At 31.5% G+C, this 24,357-nt stretch overlaps 2 protein-coding genes, 1 long non-coding RNA gene and 1 pseudogene across 3 annotated transcripts; 1 reads left to right on the top strand and 3 right to left on the bottom strand.

Annotated features, from left to right (window-relative positions):
* Nucleotides 1–594: 594 nt before the first annotated feature.
* LOC108806479 (multiple organellar RNA editing factor 6, mitochondrial) lies at nucleotides 595–1,756 on the bottom strand. Its single transcript, XM_018578614.2, has 4 exons — nucleotides 1,276–1,756; nucleotides 1,111–1,208; nucleotides 965–1,030; nucleotides 595–875 (listed from the first exon to the last, which is right to left on the bottom strand). The coding sequence occupies exons 1-4, from the start codon at nucleotides 1,647–1,649 to the stop codon at nucleotides 730–732; spliced, it is 684 nt and encodes a 227-aa protein (XP_018434116.1). The 5' UTR covers nucleotides 1,650–1,756; the 3' UTR covers nucleotides 595–729.
* Nucleotides 1,757–2,122: 366 nt separating this feature from the next.
* On the bottom strand, nucleotides 2,123–4,649 carry LOC108837954 (ATP-dependent 6-phosphofructokinase 5, chloroplastic-like; annotated as a pseudogene).
* Nucleotides 4,650–7,835: 3,186 nt separating this feature from the next.
* Nucleotides 7,836–9,859, top strand: LOC108835614 (uncharacterized). Its single transcript, XR_001946991.2, has 5 exons — nucleotides 7,836–8,021; nucleotides 8,162–8,251; nucleotides 8,361–8,507; nucleotides 8,611–8,707; nucleotides 9,015–9,859. It is a non-coding gene; the product is annotated as an uncharacterized LOC108835614 (long non-coding RNA).
* An 8,371-nt stretch (nucleotides 9,860–18,230) lies between these two features.
* LOC108808453 (UDP-N-acetylglucosamine transporter UGNT1) lies at nucleotides 18,231–22,793 on the bottom strand. The gene is given in 11 exon segments (XM_056988587.1): nucleotides 18,231–18,305; nucleotides 18,473–18,529; nucleotides 18,698–18,805; nucleotides 19,292–19,389; nucleotides 19,488–19,502; nucleotides 19,505–19,531; nucleotides 19,609–19,739; nucleotides 21,869–22,002; nucleotides 22,082–22,243; nucleotides 22,361–22,437; nucleotides 22,665–22,793. Coding segments are annotated over 11 exon segments (1,008 nt in total). The 5' UTR covers nucleotides 22,789–22,793.
* Between the last annotated feature and the right edge of the window lie 1,564 nt (nucleotides 22,794–24,357).

Below are 24,357 nucleotides of genomic sequence, written 5' to 3' on the forward strand. Positions count from 1 at the left end.
TTCCCCATTTCCTCCATGTTTATTCTGAGGCCTCATCTACTACTTGACCACAAAGATACATGCTAGCTCCAATATTAGCAAGTATTATATCCCAATTTTTTCTACACGTGTTTAGAAAAACTAATAGTTATGTAGTGTTTGATTATATTATTCTCAAGAAACAGAACCGTCTCTCAAAATTTGACAAAAGTTTAACCTTGTAGTTGATAATACTACACTTTCAATCAGAGATGTCTTATGATTTGTAGCAAGTACAATGTATGACTTTGAAAGTTTGCTCAGCAAGTAGACTACAACGAATCGATTAGTATTGGAGTTTAAACTAAATATTAAAATATATCGCTTTGTTTGTCTTTAGATTCCTCTAATTGCGGTTTGGGCTTGATTTCCCAACGGAATACCCAAGTGTCGTGCACCTACGATTAGATCCTTGGGAGTATGGCCGAAGTGATGACAAAGCTTAGGTTCAAATAATAAGCAAACACTTGATCCCTTTGGAGTTAAGCTGGTGATGATCACACTCAAAGAGGATGGCCATATATGGGTTTAGAGTATCAAATACGGCGGAAAAGCACCCTATTAAACACGCCTAAAAAGAACCAACAGACCATCATCATCATGATTATCATTCACATTATCCGCACAGATTGAAGAAAATAGAGTATTAAGGAGGCAACTAGATACGAGTTCAAAGAGAAAGATGTCTAGCTTAGACTTTGATAATTAGAGTCAGCGCATGTTTTCTCTCCGTCGGACATATCTAGTTTTGTCATGGTACTTTGGTTTATCAGAGCTTCTCTGAGTCGTTAACTCTGTCATCCTCCGCTGCCTCTCTGGTGGACGAGGAACTACTTCCCCGTTCACAAACAACTCAGCTACAACATTCAACAAACACAGAGAAACCCTTACTAAGGTCAATCAGTTATACACAGGACATTAAAGAACTAATCAATGATGTACTAACCTCCGTAATCTTTGTACTCAGGATCAACATAAGAGTCGGGAAGAACGAAGAGAACACCAGGAATCCCTGAAACTCACGAGAAATCAATCACAATCATTAACACACATCTAGTGACCATGCCTGTGTGTTGGAACAAAAGAGATAACCTTCCAGTTTGTTTGATGTCTCCTCATCAATCTCACAGCCAAAACCGAAATACCTCTCGCAAGAGACATTGTAGATCTTTCTCTTAGCTTCTTCCTCACTGATAAACAATAGTGACTAGGAGTTTGTTTCAGGTTATAGAAAATGGGGAAGAAGAAGAATCTTACCTGCCTACAATTTTGGCTAGGGTTTGAACATAGCAATCGATCATTTGCTGTCGACTAGCGTTTTCGCCGCCGGGCTTTTCCATGACGATAAGCCAATGGTCGTAGTCGCAACCTGGGAATAGCGGCGCCATTTCAGTAGGTGGCCGGTCGTTGAAGTTGGATCCGGAGTTTAGGGGGGAATAAGATCCACCGGATCTATCCATCCGGGTTCGGATCGTAGTTAGGTGGGACGAAGTGGGGATGAATCCGACGGCGTGAAAAAGCGTCGGTGAGGATCGACGGGAGATGAGGTGAGAAGGAGAGGCGGCCCTGGAGGTGGGAAAGAAACGAGCAGCGACTCGGGAGAGAGCGGAGCGTGATAGGGATTTCGCCATGAGACTGGTGCGATTGCCGGAAATGGTCAGCGGTGAGGAAACTAGGGTTTAAGGATCCGAGTTTTTTTTTTATCGTCTGATATTTTGGACTTGTAGTTTGTTATTAATGGGCCTTATCATTTCAGCGTTATGAGGATTAAGATGACATAGAGGACTTTTCTGACTTTTTATTGCTTACGGCGATTTTCCGCACGTAATTATGAGTAGCACGTGGACAAAAACAATCCTACAATCACATCAAGTTTTTTTTTTATATCTATACTACTAGGGTAAACCCGCCCTACGGGCGGGCGGATAGACAAACTATAAGTATAATTTTATTTTAAAATTTTAATTTACTTTTAATTAAAACAGCATCAATGTGATTAAGTATTTTAGAACAATTTTACAAATTTTATAAATTATATATTTGCCTAATTATAATAAAATATTGAAATAAATTTATTTACTTTATTTTAATGTTAGTTTTAGTCTAACTCACAAAAAAAATCTTAAAATTAAAGTCAACTGGAGCATAGTTATTTTCTCTATTAGTTATATGTTTGTTTCATGAATTAACTTGTTTTATGTACATGATCATTTAAAACAAATGATTTGAAATACCACTAACAAACTTCTTGTTGATGTGAACACCAATGTCACCGAGTACTTTATTTCCAGATGCATCTTTTGCATTTGTATTCTCAAGAAAACTCTGCAATAATCAAAGTAGGGGAGAGGAGGTCAACGTTCTCTTTCATTGAGAGGTTTTGAGTTCAGAGTTTTGTTACCTGTCCTGCTCCTTCCGCAAAGCAAACTACAGCAGAGCCTATTGTTTCGATAAGGTAGTTCAGATGTTTCAGTACACCATCAGGTCCATGGAGTTTGAAAGGAACCTTTACAAATTAGAAAGACTTTTAGTTATAAACAAAATATCTTTCTCTGTGTTTCTGACAATTTAAGATAAAAACAGAACGTACCTCGGGAAAGAGACAAATGTCGACTTGTCCGCTGGCTAAGGATGCTTGCATGGCGATGAATCCACTGCTACGACCCATCAGTTTCACAACACCTATGCCATGATATGCACTATCTGCCTGATCACAATGACCATACAAATCAAAAGAAACATCTTTTTTAATTAATCTGTTTTAAAAGAGTGTAATTATTTTTGCTTGAAAGTACCTACCTCGATGTATGCAGAGTTTATAGCTCGTTGTGCTTCTTCAACAGCAGTGCAAACCCAAATGTTTTATCCATATGCAAAATATTATTGTCTATGGTTTTAGGTACACCAACCACGGCTACCTTCATCCTTCTTTTGAGACACTGAAAACAGTGAAAAATAGAGTGTGATAAGAGTAAATCAAAGCAAAAAACTTTGTTCAATGGATACAGTTTTTGTCTTAATAAGTAGCAACCTCATTGGGTATAGCATTGGCACCAGCATGTTTTCCACTACCACCAAGGACAAAAAGCATATTGATTCCTCTCCACCATGCTGTCAACGATCTCAGTAACAGTCGGTCCTCGGCATGAAACCCCGAGCAAACTTCCACCGGAAAGATGAATGTTCTGCACCACTTTCCTTGACAGCTAAACAATCAAAGTCCAATATATGTTCTTTTTTTGGTGGTATTTATTTACCTGCTCATTAGAGCCAGAGGCGAACGTGTTGAGTTCTCCAACTAATTCAAATTTTTTTTATTCCTTCCATGGTATCAACACATGTGAAAACCTCTCCTGCTGCACTGCACAGAAACATATCTTTGCCAAATATTAACAAATATTTAAATTTAAGTTCAAGCCGAAACAGTTTGAGATGTTACCTGCTTGCGACCTTTTTGATGGCAGCAATGTTGGTGTCAAAGTAAAATTTGTTGCTAGTGTGGAGTTCAGATATAAGTTGCCTGCAGAAGCAAAAATGTTTCCTAGACTATGTTAAAATGTAAAATATTTGTTTGGAAAGTAATGTCGTGATTTTTTTTATCTTCTCAAACGCAACAACACCTAGTGCCCACCTAACATAGCAAATCAATAGGAGGATAGAAATGAAAAGGATAGAAATAGGAAACAAAAGAAACTGGATATGCAAGTCAGTATGATTCAAGAATGATACAGAAAATCCAAAATTATTAATTAGAAACGAAAAAAAGAAAAAAAAAATACGTACTAAGCATTCAAACCATATTCATATGTAGCTAAAACAACAAATCATATTCAGATGCAATTTAAAAGCGCATGTAAGAAGAGTAGATAAGTCCAGCCTTTTGACTATTGAGTACATAATCATACCTTTATTATTTGCGATAAGTAAAAATCATCATGTAGACGACTGAAGAACAGACTCTCTTCTTTTTTAGAATCCTTTTCTTGCCTTTGGGAATATCCTCCTCTCTCCTTCATGCTCTTGTACTGCCTCCTTCTCAAAACTTTATGTCACTTTTTAAATCACCGTAGCTGTCGCTTTTGCGTTCAGTGACCAACACTGATGATGAAACGATCGTCAAGAAGGAGACGAAGCAATATGGTGGAAGGTTTCCAAGTGTAACATGTAAGATGGAGAAGGTCACTGAGTCATATATGACAGAAGCGGTAGCCATGAAAACTTTCTTCAGATCTAGAGATGTGTAACAGAGAGATGTGAAGATCAACATTCGCAGAAGAGATGTACCGACCTATTTATACACGATAACACCGACTGAACAAATCAATTGATTAGAATTAAAAACAGAGGATTAAAGACCTAGCAATAACAACGAATTCAGTTACAGAAACTGGATCGTCTCCACCGATCGAAGTGAAACGAAGAACACAAAGGGGATCAACACACGGATTAGGGTTTGTCGTCGAGTCAAGTTGTGTCTGGGCCGCACAAAAAATGGTCACAAACAGAACGTGAGATGAGGCCCAAATACAGCCTGAGCGGAAGAGAAAATAAGAGACGCTGCGTTTCATTAAAGAGGACACGTGTTGGCACACAGATGAACCAATTTCTGACGTGTAATCATACGTGGACATTGCGGGAGAGAGGAAAAGGTTTCTTTATATATAAAGACTAGGGTAAAACCCGCCCTACGGGCGGGTAAGCAAATGAAAAACTGATTAAAACATATTAATTGGTAAAATATAACTAAAACAAAATAACATTATTGTGAATATATTGTTAATAATTTTTTGTTTTATTATAAAATATTGTAATGCAAATGTCAATATCTTGTTGAAAATAATTTGTTTAGTAATATTATGATTCAAATGTCAAAAATGTTATATTTTTTTATCAATCCTTTGAATTTTATAGTTTATCTTATACTATTAATTTAGGTTCTTACAAATTTTTAGCCATTTATGAGACTGTAAATATTTATCACACTTATGCAATATATTTTATTGTGTCATACGATTTATGGGTTTTACCCAATATATTTTATTTTACGTTATAATCACTTGATAGTAAATTTTAATATACTTTATAATTTAATCTTCAGCTATTTGATATATATCTTGGTTGTTGATCATCATATTAAAAAAAAAAGATCATCATATTTGTCAAGATATGTCAACTACCGCTTGGTTGTATATATTTAGACGCCGTAGTCTGATTTGTCATCTTTTCATGTTTTTGGCTGTAAGCTTGTAAACATTAAATCATCAAATTGATGTACTGAAAGAGCTAACTCATTCATTGTACCTACTAAGAAACTCACTCATTCTTAACTTTTTTCACCCTATTTTGGGGTCTTTTGTGGACCTCTCAGGGTTCCTAACAACATACCATAGTGCTTTCACGAAGCGTATAATAGAGTTTATATAATCATAAATATGAAAAGCTGAAAATGCATAGATAGAAACAAAATTACTAATTTCTTCCCTTGTAAGTTTGTCATATCAAAAAAAAATAGTCCCTTTACATTTTTACCAAAAAAAGTTTGTCATATATCATATCATTAACCAAACCAATTGTTGGGTCTAGATTCACATTCACCTGCAAGTTTGGAAACAATTGGGCCTCGCTAATACAACCTGACTAATGCATAAAGCCCATAAATGTGAAAGATAACTACTTATTAAGCGAAGTTGACGTTTGTACACGAATAAAAAAGATCACGCCTTACAAAAATGATTATATTATCTCTCTGCTTTTGACCAAAGCGGACAAACCTTTGAGTTCTGGTTTCTCTCTCTCACTGATACAGCTATGGTTCTTCTTGCGAGAACGATTTTGCTTTTGTTCTTCTGTGTGAATCTCGGCCGCCCGTCGTTCATAAGCGCAGACGATTCTGACAATTGATTTAGACTGGAGATCTGGACTTCACTCTAAGGTCCAAAGTCTCTAAATCGTAAATTACTTGTTTTGGTTTCAGTACTCCTGCAAGCTATTGTTTTATGTCCAACAAACTATATAAGGCTCTCCTCACGGTTTGTCATACTGTAGATAGTGTTCAAAGGTTTGTTTATACTAACCTGCTTGTGTGTCGTTAATCTCTGGCTCTGTCTCCTCCACGACAATTCTGGATCTGGATCTCGGTCCTTCTTTAGCTGATCTCTCACCGTCACCACCTCCTGTGCACCTGCCGACGACTACTCTCTGACACATATGAACAAAACAAATAAAACTTCTTTAGCTAATATAAATAAATGAAAAAATGAAGAAGGCGGTGGAAGTTTAAGCAATCAATACCTGATAATCTGACTATGTTTTGTAAGTTCACTTGAAGTAGGGATGGTGGTTGATGATCTTCAAGCTTCCCTGGTTAAACATAATAAGGAACTCCGTATACATGATATGAAACTTTAAAAGAAGAATTTGAAAATAATACTACCTCAAGTGTCGATATGAAAACTGTCTCATCAAACACTCTGAATATTTCTATTAGTTCATTTGTAATTTTATTATCCAAGTTGTTTCTTAATCTTCACTTTAACTAAAAGGTTTTAGTATATACATACTATACCTAAGAAGTGTTTTGAGACCTTATATAGATGCCTCCATTGCCATCAATGTCCACATCGATCAGCACCTCCCAAAACTCCACCTTTGGATTCTTCCCCGTTGATTTCATCATTTTCTTTAGCTTCTCCTTCGTGATGAACCCTGTTTCACACACACAACAAATATAAAATTCATCTTATCATCAGTTCGATGATCTGTTTGTATAAATAAAAGTTGTGTATTGAGTAAGACTAAAGTAAACAACGACATACCAACTGAGTCTTTGTTGATGAACAGAAGACTTCGTAAAACTCTTGGTCTGCTCATCGGTGAAATCAACCGCCATTGGTCTAAGCTTTTTGCAATGGGGCTCACATTATGTATCTGTTGAAACCTGATCAATGTGAATTTCAACGGATCATTAATATCGACTCTACCTAACAGGAAAATCAAAAACAATAATGAACAACAGGATCAAGATCACCGTGAAACACTACAAATGCTAATAAACACGATACAGTTCGCTGAGAACAATAAATCAGACCAAATAAGAGATTTTTTATTTAAAAAAAATAATCATGAGAAATAAAAAATTAAAAACAGAATAACACAATCAGAACTCATAAATACGATGACTGTAAATACGAACTTAGAACAATCGATATATAGATGAAAACGGTAATGAACACTCACATTATCATCCACCAGGAGCAAATCCACCCACATAAGCTCCGCACCAAGTTTCAACTTTCCCTAGCCTCCCAATAACGAAGCAGCCTCGCCTCGACAACCGATGAACACCGACCGGACTTCAAGTCAGAAAAACATCATTGTGTTAGCCACGAAGAGAGAATAGTAAGAGATGAGTATGAGAAAGATGAGTAGCAGATAGATTGTGGAGATCGCGAACCGCTCAAGAGAGATACTAACCTGTTTATACCGAAATTGCCGACGAAACAACGCAACTAAAGACGATTAAAGAGGTAAACTCACCGTTACGGATCTTAATCGTCTCCACCGCCGCACCATCGCTCAGAGGAATCGAAGATGAAGAGATGTGAAACGAAGTGAATGATTAGGGTTGGGGCATGGGCCACAATAAACTAACAAAAGACAAAGCCCAAAAACCCACCTCAATAACCCAATTCGCAGCGTTTCATTTAAAGTGACGTGTCAAGCTGTGGGGCTGCGAATTTCTGAGCTGTCATCTGATGTGGACACCCCAGAAGGGATTAAAACCCTCTTTTATATATAAAGATACTAAAAGCTAAATAACATCAACTCTCAGTATGTCCACTTAGGCAGATTAAATCGACCAATAGGAATAGAATGGCGAATTGCATACCAAAACTGGCAAACGCCATTGTTATCTGCTTTTTTAGCTTCCAGATGCGAGAGGAAGTTCTAAGAAGATGATCGGAGGAAGAAAGTCGAAGGCTTTTCCCTTCTCAATCTGAATGGTTGAGCTTTATTTTTTCTTTTTGGTAGAATGTATCGATATATTATGTGATCTGCTGTCGAAATTGAGTTCACTGTTTAATACTTTGTCTTCTGGATTGAACATAATTGAATGTATTTTTGGTTTTCTTATTGCAACCAGTTTTCAGAGGCAAGGAAATACTTTCTCAACAAAAGCTGGGACCTTATTACTTTCTCAACAAAAGATGGGTCCTTTCTTTTGTAAATCATGGTGGGCTGTCTTTTCATTTCAAGATTCCCTGATGTTTAACTATTGCACTTTCGATTTTAAGGTTTTTCTTTGTTGCTTATGCTGGTCAGACCTGTGTTTTTGTGAATAGATAAGGAGGGTTTCCATTTTCTCTGATTTTGAGAGATATGAGTATCGCAGTCCATTCAGATTGCTTGGCCAGCCAACAAATGGAAAGCTTGAATTGATGGATGGTCAATGATGCAAACTTGATGTGCATGTCAATAAAATTTCTAGCGTAAGTTATATATGTCTTAGCTAAATATAGAACTATTGTACAGTAGTTGGGTTGGTCTTGAGTGAAATCCCTTGAACTTTTCAGAACAAATTTTGTTTGACAGATCCTCGGGCCACACAGAAACTCCCTAAAAAAAGTTGAGCGCAACACACTGTAAGGTTTTTATTAGAGGGCGAGGATCTGTGAAAGACATTGTCAAGGTATGGTTACTTGATAATTGATTCTCTGAAACTGGATTTTATTTCATATGTTTTTACTCACCTACTGGTTCTACATCCATTAGTTGAATATACACAATTGTCTTACAGCCATTTGTGTTAGGATCGGAACTTTACTAGAGTTTCAAGAAATTCAGAGACTATGGTGAATGGATATGAGAAAATAAAACTAGAATATGAAATTGAAAACAAGAAGACAAGCTTCTTATTGTTAGCCTAACTTTATATTGCATCTTTTTTAGTTTAGATTATAGTACTAATTCCTACGGGTTGCTCTCCATTTTTGCAGCTGAAATCAAAGATAGAGAAATCAACAACAGAGTTTTTAAAATATAATCTTTATGGAAACCATCTGAGTGCGACAATGTTTTGAGATATTGGCTAATGAAAAAAGGGAGTAATTGAGAAGAATCAGACGAAGATGAACATGAACATCAGCTTGGTCCACGTCACCGGAACCATTCCTGATTTCCTGGCTTTTTTTTATTCCTTATCCAGTGGCTATGAGATTGTTTGACACTAACTTTAGTTTCTTACATATTCATTTCATAGTTACAAGATGAGTTTTTGATGGACTATTGGTGTCAGCATCAGCATTAGAAACATAGGGAAATTGCAAAAGTGATCATGATGCAGAAGATTCATCAAGAGTAGTTTACTCAGAAAAATTCCCTGAAGCAGAGAAAATGGTGTACTGATCTTAGTTGGAAAACTTAAGGGACACACAATACCGATACATTGTGGCAAGACCTACAAACGTCTTTCATTATCCGAAAAGAAAAACGTAACGAAAAACTGTTTGATGCAGCGACTGCTTAAGTAAATGATAGGCAAAATATTTCCCTTCCCTAATTTGATAGAGACACACTGTTTTGTAAAATGAATGAATCGTTTCATGTTTGGCTGGTATTGTAGTCGCTAAAGTTCTTTGCTAACAAGAGGGAAAGAGCCGGAAGATTTGGAAGTGAGTTTAATAGAATTTTTCAAGACCCTGCTTCTGAGTTATGTGGTTGCAACTTGCAAGTAGGAGTAAATGATTAACACGTAAAAGTTTATTTCCTTTGACGACATGATTATTTGGAATTATTTTAGGGGGGTTTGTGGTAATAGTTTATAAAAAAAGTTATTAATTCACTTCAGTATACATTACAAAAATTTATTTCATTCCATCAATCGATATCACTAGGATTAGGGATGGACGTTTGATTATCCATTAGAGTTTTGGTTCAGGTCTATTCGGGTTTCAGATTTTTGGAGTCAAAGATTTTAATCCCATTTGGATATTTTTAAATTTTGATGCAGATTGGATTCAGATCTTTGCAGGTTTGGTTCGGATTCGGATAACCCATTTAAATAATTTTTTAAAAAATTAAATTCATTGTATAGTTTAAATTTATTAAAATATATAAATAAAATATTATATTACATATAAATTTGAATTATATAAGTTAAAATACCTCAAATTAACATATAATTTGATTTGGTTTGACTATTTGAATAGAGTAGAATAAATATTTTAAGTAGTTTTGGTTCTTTGACTATACTTTAACTATTTTAGATATCTAATTTTGACTATTTGTATATATATATTTTCAAGTCTTCCAGAAAAATGAAATTAACCCACTCAAAAGTAATAGGAACAATGTTAAACTCAATAAGAGAAGATATTAAAAAACTTAACATATCTTCATCTACCTTATTGCTGTTTATTTTCTGATTAATTAATAAATTACATAGAGTTATTTAAATAAAATATATAAAAAGGATAATTATAGAGTATAATCCGCGCGTAGCGCGGAAACGAACCTAGTTTTAATAATTCTGAAATGGCAAACAATGCTGAGGCTACAAGCTTGAATCCACCAAAATGATCTAAATAAGATATTACATCCTTTACTTCGCATTGACCAACTTATCCGGCGCATTCCGTAAAGTCACTATACCATCTTTAAAACCTGATTATCGTTCTCAGCCCACTCTGTTAACCACAGGAATGCTGGATTCGGCCTCGTTACCTCGGCTGCCGGATTTTTCATGATGTAGCCTGTTGTAGCTGATTTTTGGGGGTATCTTAGAACTTGCACTCTTCATTGTTCTTTAAGAGCGTAGACGATATAAAGAGATAGTAAAAAAAACTATACCGACCAACTCGCCTCATCACAAAAGACGGGGTTGACTTGATTCTGCACGCTGCCTTGAAAACCTCTTAAAACCTGCAAAATAACTAGCCAAGCATACTACCATAATAGAATAAATGCTCCACAATGGTACTGAGATATGTGCTAAAGACCAACGCATCCCCGTCACAATCAAAGTGATCAAATCCGAGAATCACAACTCTGCTTGCCTCAATCGAGAATCGAAAGAGGATGATTGTGATCAGAAAAGATGCCTCATCTGGTGCTAACAGATAAGGTGAGAGAACAACACGCAAGAGGCCTAACTAACCGACAAGAAGCCATTGCTACTTTCTGGAAGAACCAAAACATAGACAAATTGAGAGAATCCTAAGGGAGGAGGCTTACTGAGGAACCCGATAATCAGCCATAGACGACTAAAGAACCAAGGTAGCCAGGAAAGACTCACGAGCTGAAAAAGCACCATGTACCATCTCCGCTTGCGTACCGACGCTCCGAGCTCGTCTCCGTCTAAACCACCGCGCACACTTAACTTCATAGAGGAGAATGCTAACCACCACGACACCGCAGCGGGTCACCCACCAATCGCTGAAATCCAGTGTCGACTCCAACTAAAAACCCAGACAAGCCACAAGCTCCAAGCAGAGAGACGCTCTGAACAAACCACAACTCGAGCGTCGGGTCAAAAAGAGAAGACCAAGGGGCAACCGGTCAGATCTAAAACCCCTGAAAAGCTGACTCCATCGTACAAACCGAAACCACCAACTGTGCTGCAATACCAAAGCAACCAGATCGAGAACCAGCTTCAACACCTTCGCGAGCAGGCACCTAATCTGGTAGGAACCGCCGAACCAGGACCACAAACAAAGAGGAGGAGGAAAAGGAGACGCACTGTGAAGTATGGGAAAGGAAGAAGAAAAAGCCTCCGGCGTCGGAACGGACGCTCACGCGCCTTCCGGATGCCAGAGCGAACGTGAGACTGAGATTAGGGTGAGGAGAGAGGCGAGAGGCGAGAGCTTTTAGGGCAAGAGAGAGAGAGAGAACTCGGAAGTGGCTCATGTGAAGGATTTATAGATAGTTTATATTTTGCTATTATACTACATGAGTTATGATATGTAGGCTTAGATCTGATTGTTAGATTATGAATTATATGATAAGTTGTGTGAAATGATGACTGGTTATATGTTGACATGTGAATAAAATGATAATATGATTATAAGAATACATAGGATTTAAGTATAAACTAGATTTTGACCCGCGTTTCGAAAGCGCGGGATTGTTTTCGGTTTATTATTTATATTTTATAGTAACAACAATTTTTATTAGAATTTTAACATTCAAGTTTAGATGTCTATAAGTTATTTTTTTATAAAATACATCTTTTCAGTCAAAAGTGTGTGATTTGTTTAATTTTGATATTATATGTTAAAAGGAGATTTAAAGATGATATGTGTATTTAATTAGTATTGATATTTTCAAGTATAAAACACACAGTTTCATTAGTGAAATGCAATATCGATATAAGTTGTTGATGTCAAAATGAAACTAAATTTCTCATATCATATATTTATATCATAGTCTAAGACTGATACAATTATAAACCCAATTAATTTTATTTATCGTTATTGAATTTTCATTGTAAAATAACACATTTTTAAATGCATATTAATTTAATATATATTAAATTTTTAATTTTCTTAATAGTTTTATTTATGTTTTCAGTTTTTATATATGATATGGTTAATAAATTTATTACCAATTAATGGGCTTAGTTTAAAGGTTGTTAATTTTATTGTTGCCAATAGTAATAATATAACTTGTATACAATAAAAAAAAATTGGGTTTCGAGTACCTTCTTATTTGGGTCTTGGTTACCTTTTGTTTTTAATTTATTTTTTCTAATAATAGTGTAGGCAAAATTAGAAGGTCAAACGATATTCTTTTTACAATTCTAAGTTCTACATATACTGTGGGTCATTTTAGTTTATAATTTTAAAGTTTACTAGATTTTAACCCGCGCTTATGAAGCGCGGTATTATTTTTAACAAAATTCTAGTTTATTTTAATTAGATAGTGTATACTTATATATATGTAAATTTTGAGATATTTTATATAGCTTACTAATTTAAACCCGTTCTGAATGCAAATGATATTTTAATTTATTTTTATTTTTATATTTTACTTCGTATTCAAATATCTATGTGGAAAGTAAAAAAATGTACAGTTTCATTTTGGTATAAATGATGATAGTATGTAATTTATATTAATATGTCTTTATAATTATATTTATATGTTTGCATATATTATATATTTTAATATTTTATTTAATATTTTTGTAGTTTAAATGAATGCATTTCATATTTTCAAAAAGTAAGTAGGCAATAACATTATTTTAATATGTCTTTTATCAATAAAAATATTTTTTCAAATCAATGGAACGAAAAATCTACAGAAGATATAGTTATAGTGAATTTTAGAATTTTCTCTTCTTAACAAATTATTTCAGTTTCAGTTTTTATTTATTTTTCAAATATAATATGTATTTAAATTAAAAGAAAAAACTCTTAAAAGTGAAAGCTATTATTTTAGATTGTTTTGGAAATATATTGTTTTCGTGTATTGTTTGAAATAACTATTTTTATGATTTAATATAGTTGATTGATTGAATGTTAAATGATTATTGACTGTTTATTTTCTCAAGGCGAATTTTACATGGTTTTTTTTTGGGAAGTTCTTACATATTTTTAGGTAACTATTTCAATTACTGTTACACATTAAAAATCAAGATTTTAAGAAGATCTTGAAAATATAATTAAAGTAATAAGATAATTAAATGATAGTGTCATATCTTGTAATTTTATTTGTAAATTATTTTAATTTGATAGTGCCATATCTTGTAATTTAATTTGTTTTAAATGCAGTGGCATAAGTTGGTAAATATTAAGGTAAATTAGGAGTTATTTCTTAATTGTACTTCAGTTTTAATAGAATATAGATATATACTAATAGGTAACTTAATCAAAATTTTACAATATTTTTGTAGATAGCAATCTATTTCAAAATCGTAAAGTTAATAATATATAGTGTTTCACAAGTTATTCATAGGAATATATTCTTAAAAATTATGCATGTTCAATATTTTTATATATGAAAAATTTCATTAATTCTCATGTCAAAATTATGGAAGTTATATATTTCAAAACTAAGTTCTACATTTTGTTGTATTTGGCTATTAGTTTTTGAAGTAAAAAATATTTTCAAAATAAAAGCACAAGTTATTTATAGGCATATCATCACATAATTTGAAAAATATTATTTAAAATTAAAGATAAAATTGTGTATGATAACTGAAATGAGTTAAATACTTAAACTTGTTACAATTTAGTTAGTTAGATTATTCAAAAATACTGTTAGTATAAGAATATTTTGTAAAGGAAGAAAAAATCTATTTTGTTAAAGATATTAGATGAAAATTGTCTATTGTTACTTAAAATATTTTTATTTTAAAAAAACATCTAAAATCATCAAGAAATCATGTATGATAACTGAAATGAGTTAAATATTTAAATTTGTTACAATTCAATTAAGTCGATAATTCACAAGTATTGTTAGTGTAATAATATTTTGTAAACGAAGAAAAAATCTATTTTGTTAAAGATATTAGATGAAAAAGGTCTACTTTTACTTAAAATATTTTTATTTTTATAACACATCAAAAATTCGCTAAAAATCATGTACGATAAATGAGTTAAATACTTAATTTGTTACAATTCAGTTAACGACTCGATTATTCAAAAACATTGTTAGTGTATGAGAATATCCTGTAAACAAATAATAAAATATGTTTTGTTAAAGATATTAGATGAAAAACAAAATACTGTTTACTAAAAAATATTTAAATTTAAAACAAATGTAAAATCTATATTATAAAATAATATATTTTATTCTATATGCAAAATTACAAACATAAAAAATATACATGTATTTTTTATAAAACTAAAGGTTTATGAGTTTACGTTAAACACAGATTAAATCAAACACCCGTATGGGAGTGCAGATGAAATTCTAGTATTTCTTAAAGATATTAGATTTTAATATTATTTACTATAGATTGAAATTTCTAGTTAAATACAATTACTAAACAAACATGTGAAATATTTTTTTGATTAAACATAGGAAAATGATATACTAAGGTACCTTTTTAAAAAATTATTGTTAGGGTGTACTATGATAGCAGCTACAGTTTGCTCATTTGTGGTGTTTCCCTTCACTTAATTTTCTACCGTCTCTTTTCTTTTCTCTTTCGGTCCAGTACTTTTAAGGCTTTCCTGTTGCGTCAGTTTGGTTGTCGCATCAAACCCATTAGATCCTTCTTTCTTCACAAGAGCATTGATTATGAAAGCATATACCATCCCAGACAACACCAACCAATTCTCCTCAGCCTGCATACCGAACAATAGAGTCAAAGATCATGGCAAAAGCACAAGAAAAAAAGTTATATTCCGAGTTATCAAAGGTTATACACTTGCCTCAATGGAAACAAATTTCAATTCCAACAATCCCACAGCTTTTCCATATGGATGCTGCTTAGAGAATTCGGTAAGGGTCATAAATCCTCATCACTTCTATGGTTTGCACAGCGTTTTTGGTTCATAATCCAGCTTTCTCACAGAAAAGATTTTCACCTGTAAAACCAATCAAAAGCATTTCATCATTGAAATGCATTATATAGTCAAAACGAAAAGAATCTTTGAAGTCAAACAGCAGAACATACCACTCCAGTTCCAAAAGCTCAAACGGTGGATTATAAACATTGATAAAAATCTTAAGTGACCATTTCGAGTCCAACAAAGACCAGAAAGTGCCAGTATACTTGGGGAGCACACGAGTTTCACCAGAGTCCATCACACCAATCACTTGTCTTTGAGCAGTATGATCACATTTAAATGTTGCTCCATCACTATATGAAGTAGTTTGTGATATAACATAGGAGAATCGAAGAAAGTGTTCATTATGCAAGAGAGAATACTGTCTAGGTTTAAAAACATTCTATCAACACCACATCATTCCAGCCTCAATACTAAACAGATAGAGATTAGTACACTACATCGTATCTGTTCTAATGTTCTTTGGCAACCTTGAGCTTCTCATTTGTAAAACCACCACAATCCACCATACAAACCTCATCTCATAAAGATCAAACCAACAGTCAATACTTTTATAAATCTCAAAAGAAATTATCTTTCGATCTATGATTTCATCCTTTTACCATTCGATAGCCATAATTATAAATAATTTTCGAAATCGCATCTAACCTTACTTAAATCACCAGATTCAAATCGAAATCAAATTTGGTCATGTGGGTTCCCAATCTGTCTTGCCCCATTCTAAACCGATTAAACAAAGTCCATGAAGAGCCCTTAACTTTGAGGGAACCAAAATATCTGGTGCCATGAACCACCGTGAAACTCAAAGCTCTGTGGGGGCAAATTCATTGCCAATCAACAAGCACCGTACCAGCATCATCGACATGCCTTTTCCCTGTAGCTACCTCTAGTACCACTAGACTTAAGCTGTAAACATTTATGTGATGGAACACCATAATAAACATATTAAGGAGCAAGATCTCCCATTTTCCCAGCTGGTATCGTAGCTTCCCTGGTTATAGAACTATGTTCATAGACTTCTGCCTAAATCTCCTAGCTTGGCATTGAATTCTGCATCAAACATTATATTTCAAGTCTTAACTAACGTTAGTCCAGAATATAGATCGTGAAAAAGGAAAAGAAATTAAAAAATAATTAGCAGTTGAATTAAAAGGTAAATCGTGGAATATATCATTAATTAAAAAGCATAGGTTTAAATATTTCAGTGGCAAAGATCTGTAAATATATTGAAAATAGAAAGGCACCTCAAAAAGAGCCTTCTGTTTTAATAATATAGATGAAATGGTACGAAAACATCTATAAATATAAAGGAGAGCATTTCTATCACATGGTGTTGCCACATCACTTACCTATGATTCTTACCTTGACACGTCAGACTATTCTCTTACGATTTAAGTTTTGCTTTTGTTATTTAGAATCCTCAACGTTGGGCTTTGTTGCTGGTAATATGAATTGTAAAAATTGGTTATTAGTATGTGTGGCCCAAAATTAGATTCCCATTGTAAATTTCATTCATTGTCTTCTCCGCCGACATTGAGAAAACCCTAATCTCATTCTCTTTGTTGTACCGTAGACCATAGTAACAGCTTCACCGCACTTAAAGATGAAAACATTAATCCTTGCATTCAAACTGAGTTAAGTCGATCCCCATTACGTCTCATTACTTTACCACATTCGTTCTCTTCGGCTTCTTCACCATTTCGAGCCTATAAATATTCATTGCCGGCTTAATGGTTTTCACAGATTCATCGGTGCTCTCTATTGAAATATCATAACACTCCTTCAAGGATGATAGCTGCTTCCCAGATCTCTCTTTTCGAGTTGAAACCAGTGCATTATACTCAAACCGTTGTCACGCGCTTAGAATATCATATATGTCTTCCATGATTGTCGTTATGTCGTTTGTGTTTAAGTGTCTTTTTCTCTTTAATTTCAAATCTCAAAAAAAAGAATTTTGTGTGTAACATCCCATCTGTTTTTCAATTTTGATTCTCATTATACTCAAACCGTTGTCACGCGCTTAGAATTTTCTCTTGAAAAACAAAATTCTTTTTTTTTTGTTTAGAAAACAAAATTCGATTAAGGAGAGTACACATTCTAGAGTTTGCAGATGGGATGTTACACACACACACAACTCTTTTAAATCATTTTTATGGATCAGCGGGATATTTGTGGGACCACACCCTTTAAACATTGATTGATGGCCTCATGAGTCTGTCAATTTTCACATGGTTATTATAGAGCACCCACAATCGTGAATTTCATCTAAATCTTTTAAAAATTGATTTTTTTCATTTTCTCGGATTTAAAAAAAAAATTAACCAATCGCGGTCCGCCACGTATCAGTGGGGCCCGCAAATAGTTAACAGACTCAGCGATTTGAATCTTTAACTAAAAGATTTTCTTGCACAAAAACCTAAATTTCGTAGGTCCCATATAATTTTATAATATATTTTTTGTTAAGGACTACTTAAAGATTATCATTGCACATGCTCTTATAACAACATAATTTTTTAAATTTCATTCACTAAATATTACATACATATATATATATATATATATATATATATATATAAAAGTTTTAGTAAAATTATCCAGTCAAACACAGGCTTAGGTTTCTTACATAATAGCTTCTGATTGTTGACAAAGAAAAAATAGCTTCTGATTTAACATTTTATTTGGTTTTAAAAATTTGTAACTTTACATGCCTTTATATTTTAAAAATGCATAAAGCATAGATCCAGCAAAACCCAGAGATTGACCCATCACGTTAATCTGTATTACATCCAAAATTACCAATCAGTCCAATTGGATAACATTTGTAATAAAATCATTGCAAATCATTTTCCATGAAAAACTTATTAGAACAGAAGGAACCACAAAAAGAAAAAAGAAATTAAGTTGATATCATTGGTTGTAAGAACAACGGAATGCAAACTTACCCAATCAAAGGGGAGTCCAACAAATATAAGCCAACCTAGTAATATAGTAAACAGATCCTGCCATCCATATTATATACCATTATTAGTAAACATCAAGGGTATTTGAATATTTCGTCACAGTTCTAGCTCTGTTTAAACTGAGAAAATTATGTTTAACGAAATTGGACATAATTTTCAAGTGTCTCGTAATATTGTGAAACATAAAATGTACAAGCTTGAATATACCTTCATATTACCACATATTGAATGTGTTAGTGCTGAATTAACTGTTGTATTGAGGAATACAAAGTAATTTATCAAGAAAGCCAACAAACATGAGAAACATATCACCACCTGCAAAATATTCAAAACTTGTTAAATAAATCATATAATATATTCTTACCATTCTAAGTTTTATAAACGATTTAAGTTCTTGATTAAAAAATAATAAAAATAAATAAACGATTAAGTTCAGTTAATAATATCATTTTTATTCTCCAAGGAAACTCTATCCTGATATAATATATTGAACATATTCTAGTAAATATCTGTATGATGTATATATATACATTGTACATATCTACGATTAAATTACCTTATTCACGACATCCGTAGTTATGAATTTAATTTTGATGTGTTATATACGAAATATTTTTTAAACTTTATTATATATATGAAACTTTCTGTAACAAGTTGAGTAAACAACTTATGCCATACAACGGAATGGTTAAATCATTGATTTGCAAGTATATTTGCTAGAATATTGATTGAAATTATATTACAAGCGAATTGTCTAACAAAAGCTTCCGTATAAAAACGATAAAAATAATAGAAAAGTACCTGAAAGTCGAGGGAATAGAGATGAGGAAAGGATAACATGGCTTTAAGTTCACCCTTTATAGTTGTCCAGAACAACAAAAAAGGAATGCAAATTATTCCTGTTCGTTACAAATATTTGAAAAGAGAGTTTTAGTTTGATTAAAATTTTAAAAAGAAAATAGTTTGATAGTATTAGTTCGAAAGTAAATTTTCTAACCATTACACCACATTAGCCAAAGGTGCTAAGGCCACTAGATTTTCCTATAAAAACAACAAAAACTAATAAATTAAGCAATTGAAATGACTTTAATGAACATAGTAAAACGGAGGCATATTACCGGTACGTGCAATCAACGCTAGATAAGTCGCTGTACATATATTTGCTGTGAACACCAATCCATACCCATAAGCATCAAATGATAAGTCTCGGATTCCAGCGATAATAGCACCTAATAGAATTATTCCTACACTGGTAGGAATAACAGTATCATTATATTCTATTTAGCGAGTTATATTCCTTTACGTCTCTTTGAAACATTTGAATATGGCCTCCACTTTTGTGGGGTCTCTATTTTTAAAAAATATTTTCTTTTGTCCAAGAAATTATATTTTGTTTAAATACCTATACTCGAATATTATTAGTGTTAAATCTACAATAATTATTTTTTAAATAAAAATAAAAACAGTTCATAAAGAGATTAATAAATAAATATGATATTAAAATTAAAATGATATATTAGTATGTTATTAAAATTAATAACTTTGATTTTCTTTAAAGAAAATAAATAATTTAAACTATTTGTTAAACAAACTTAGTCAATAATAAAAAACTTAGTCAATAAATTTTTAAAATTATATAAAATAAAATTATTTATTTTGGTTAGAGACCCGAAAATCTGAGGACGGGCATTGACTGCTAGTGGTAAAAAGAATCTCAAATCCATTCTTTTAATATACTCCCTCCGTCCTAAAATAAATGGATTTTAAGGTTTTTGTACGTTGATTAATAAACTATAAATTTTTACTTTATCTTTCTCGTTTGTCTAAAAACAACAATGATTAAAGTAATTTCAACCAATAAACAATCATACTAAAGAATATAAATAATTAAAATATTAAAATACATTTAATTTTAACCTAGAAACTTGAAAACATCACTTAAAATTGGACAAAACTTTTTTTCTAAAACGCCACTTAAAAAGGACAGAGGGAGTATAAAGATATGTTTCACGAGTTATCTAACTTTCTAGAATACTAGATATTTACATTGAGTAACGTACATGTACAACTAGAAGTTCAAATATGATATAACTCAAATATATATTTGTGTCAAAAATTCTATTTTTCTTTTTTTGGTAAAATGTCAAGATAAAATTTTATACATTCTTATTTAAATACATTCTTATTTAAAAATTCTATATTTAAATAAAAATGTATTGATTATTTTCATTTTAGTTACTGTTTTGAGATATATGTGTGTGTGCGTGCGTGTGATCGTTAGAAAATAGCACAGTCGAGTGAATATCTTTTACACATTATTTTTGAAGTGATTTATACATATATCTTTGAAAAAATGACATGACACTAATCTAATTGTGACATGTACAATTTTCCTTATAAAAAAATATATATTTTTGTAAGCTTTTTAAATAAGATAATAACTATTAACTTTCATAATTAATGTAAATTTTCTATATAAATATTTATTTTTGGAAATACAATTAAAATATATAAATAATACATATATCACTATTTAATTAATATATATATATATATACATATATATATATATATATATATATGTGTGTGTGTGTGTATATATATATGTATATATCACATTAATAAAAATAAGCTAAATATAACTAATAATATAATTTTTACATCAACTTATATCATATTTGTATAAACATATCTATGTTACCAAAAAAGTAATTTTAAGTGTGCATCAGTAAATACAAAACTAAAGCAACACTAATCAAATCTTTTTTGATTGTTACATGATTAAAATTATATTTCAATTTATCTCTTCATTAGCTTAGGTAAAAATTGATTTTCCATTGTAACATATTTCAAATAAAATGTAATAATCCAAAATTTATAAAAAATTATATATTTTTAAAAATATATTAAATATATATATATATATATATTATATATATATATATAACTAGATGAGAAGAGAAATATTTAAAAATAATCATTAAGTATAATACATTTAATTTTTTTTTCAAACGAATTTAACTTTCTTAAAATTTAAATAAAATCAAACTGAAAAGTTAAACCAATAAAAAAAAAATAAGAGTAAAAAATACGTTTGTGATTTTTTTTAAACCATTGAAGCTAAAATATAACATAATAATGTCCAAATGTGAATTAAAAATTTATTTTAAAAATAAAAAATATTACATTTAAAATTATTATTTATGCGCTATATATGTATATACAGTAGAGATTGTTATGAAGACTGCTTATAGTTTATAGTGTATAGTGTATTATATCAATTTAAAGTATCTCCTATATATACGAAACAGGAGAATATATATACTTTTAACTAAATGGTGTAATAGCATTTCTATTTCGATTGTATAATTATAGTACCTGGAGATGACTGAAGCAGAATGCTTTTGACCAGAAAGAAAATATTCCATGATCATTGTAAAAAGTATAGTTGTGCGTCGAAGAGTAGTGTACATTGGTACATTGATATTGCGTACAGATTCCATCGTAATTAGCTGTTATAAAACCAGTACTGTGAAATGAATTTTTATGATAATTTCATGATCAAAGAGTGCACGAAAAATCTACGCATACCATATAAAGTAGATACGTGAATGCAAGAGGGATAGTCTGAACCAAGCGTCTCGGAGAAACAAGAGTCAACAAACTGTCGTGCTCGCTCTTAGACTTATCAGTACGGAAAGATATGATCTTAAAGTATTTCATCACATACAAAATAAAACAAGAAGAAAGCATCTGCAGTACAAAAAGATGGAAGAAAATTTTTAATCGTTTGTTGTTAGAGTTTTACGAAACTGAGCATTTAGACATTTTAACAAAAAAATAAAATAAAAGTTAGAGGGGTTGAATTACCTGAAGCAAAGTTATGACATTTGCACTTGGAAAACTATATGAAGAAAGTGCTGCTTTATTGAAAATTACAAGAAGAACTGCATGCAATTGAATTTAGAGCTTATTAGCTGGAAAACATTTGAAAAGTCTTTGAAAAATTAAGACTTGTGTATGCTAAATAGGATACGAATAACAAATATGCGAGATGTATACATATTCTCTTTATCTTATTATATGAATCTGAATCCAAGTGGTACTTAAACGTATCGTAGTATCTGAGTTTGAATTCGGGTCTAGTAGTATTAAAAATATAATTATGACATACCAGCGGATGCCATGTAGGAGACTGCGGCAAACACCCCTTTCAAAGACATGCCTGATGATGAAAATCTCGCTCTTTTTGGATCTTCAGTTAAAATTGCAAGCGTCTTTTTCTCTGGTGACTCCATTTTTTCTCAACTTATATACTAATTCGAGTCTATAAAGATACATCTACCCTGTATAATATATATATAAAATCTGTCTACATATTAAAAGTGGATACATGTAACAAAAGGACCAATCAAATTGTTTTATCTGTAATTTTTTTAATTGCCAGTTCAAGATTTGCAATAAGGAAACATATACTTTTTAGCTCTTCTTCCTGTTTTCTATCATTTATAGAAGGAAAGCAATACAAAAACATTTATTAAATGGTAACCAATTAAGAGTATGATTTTCTTAAGCACAAAGATATCTGCCTCAATAATGAAAATACTAATTTTTTTTTTCGCTATATTTATTTTCTAAGAAGGTGTATTGATGTAATATCAAAACCAGTTATTCATTTGTCTTCAATACATGATTTATTGCCAGAATCCCATCCTTATCAATTTGGAAAAAGTAATTAGTTCTCATTGAATGTCAAATACTAAAGTCAAAATTGATAGCACGAAACTATTATATGATTTTCTTAAACACAAAGATATCTGCCTCAATAATAAAATATTAAATTTATCTATTTTCACTATATTTTTTTTCTAAAAAGGTGTATTGATGTAATATCTAATCCAGTTATTCATTTGTCTTCAATACATGATTTATTGCCAGAATCCAATCCTTATCATTTGGAGAAAGTAAATAATTCTCATTGAATTTAAATACTAAATTCAAAATTGACAGCAAGAAACTATAATTTGATTTAATACTAAATTCATCAAAATTAAGCTTTACATAATTTATTTTAATATAAAATTTGTTATAAATCTAATCTATTAAACCTGAAGTACAATTATGAATTAACCTTTGAAATAACATTTTAATTACATCCTAATGCCATTCTCATTTTTCATTTTAACCATAATTAACTTTAATAAATCAACTTACAAAATAAGTAACAAATATTAGTTTTCTTAAAAATTGTATTTGTTACACCAGATTTCCTAATATTGTGCTAACGTCAATCTTCCATTTCCTAAAATGAATTATCGTTTTTAAAAAGCAATTAATGGTGGCAAACATTTAGGCATTTAATATTCTTTGGATTTTATTTCTCCAATTGGTCAAGCAAATACTGTAACTGAACCAAAACATAAATACATTTTTTTTGAAAGCTAAAACATAAATACATTATTGATTATTGTTTTGATATCATTTGAAACGTGTTTAAATTTTAGCCATCTTTTCCACTTGGCATAAATGTTACATTTTTAAAATTAAATCTTAGCATATGTAGTATGTACTGATCATTTATAGTTATATCTTATTTTTATTTATCGATTCATACTTCATACACCTATTATTATTTATTTAGTAAACTGCGTAAATTTTAGGCAGTTGGAAATAGATAATTAAACTATTTTTAGTTAACATATATGTATATATAACTACAAAATTATCCACCACTGTTATTTTTCGGCTTATATATCATACATTATCAGATTTTATACATCATACAAGTGTCTGATATATACAAACATATTAAATAGTATGTTTTATAAATAATACACTAGAAAATATATTAAATTTTTTAAAATGTT

This window comes from Raphanus sativus, chromosome 6 (genome assembly GCF_000801105.2).
Source record: "Raphanus sativus cultivar WK10039 chromosome 6, ASM80110v3, whole genome shotgun sequence".
NCBI lineage: Eukaryota > Viridiplantae > Streptophyta > Magnoliopsida > Brassicales > Brassicaceae > Raphanus > Raphanus sativus.

What these genes read in the sequence shown, in the direction of transcription:
- LOC108806479 (XM_018578614.2), bottom strand. Translation starts at nt 1,649, where the DNA reads ATGGCGAAATCCCTATCACGCTCCGCTCTCTCCCGAGTCGCTGCTCGT. An exon ending in CTAGCCAAAATTGTAGGCAG is followed by an intron (nt 1,209 to 1,275) that starts GTAAGATTCTTC and finishes ATTGTTTATCAG; the next exon opens with TGAGGAAGAAGCTAAGAGAA. An exon ending in GACATCAAACAAACTGGAAG is followed by an intron (nt 1,031 to 1,110) that starts GTTATCTCTTTT and finishes CGTGAGTTTCAG; the next exon opens with GGATTCCTGGTGTTCTCTTC.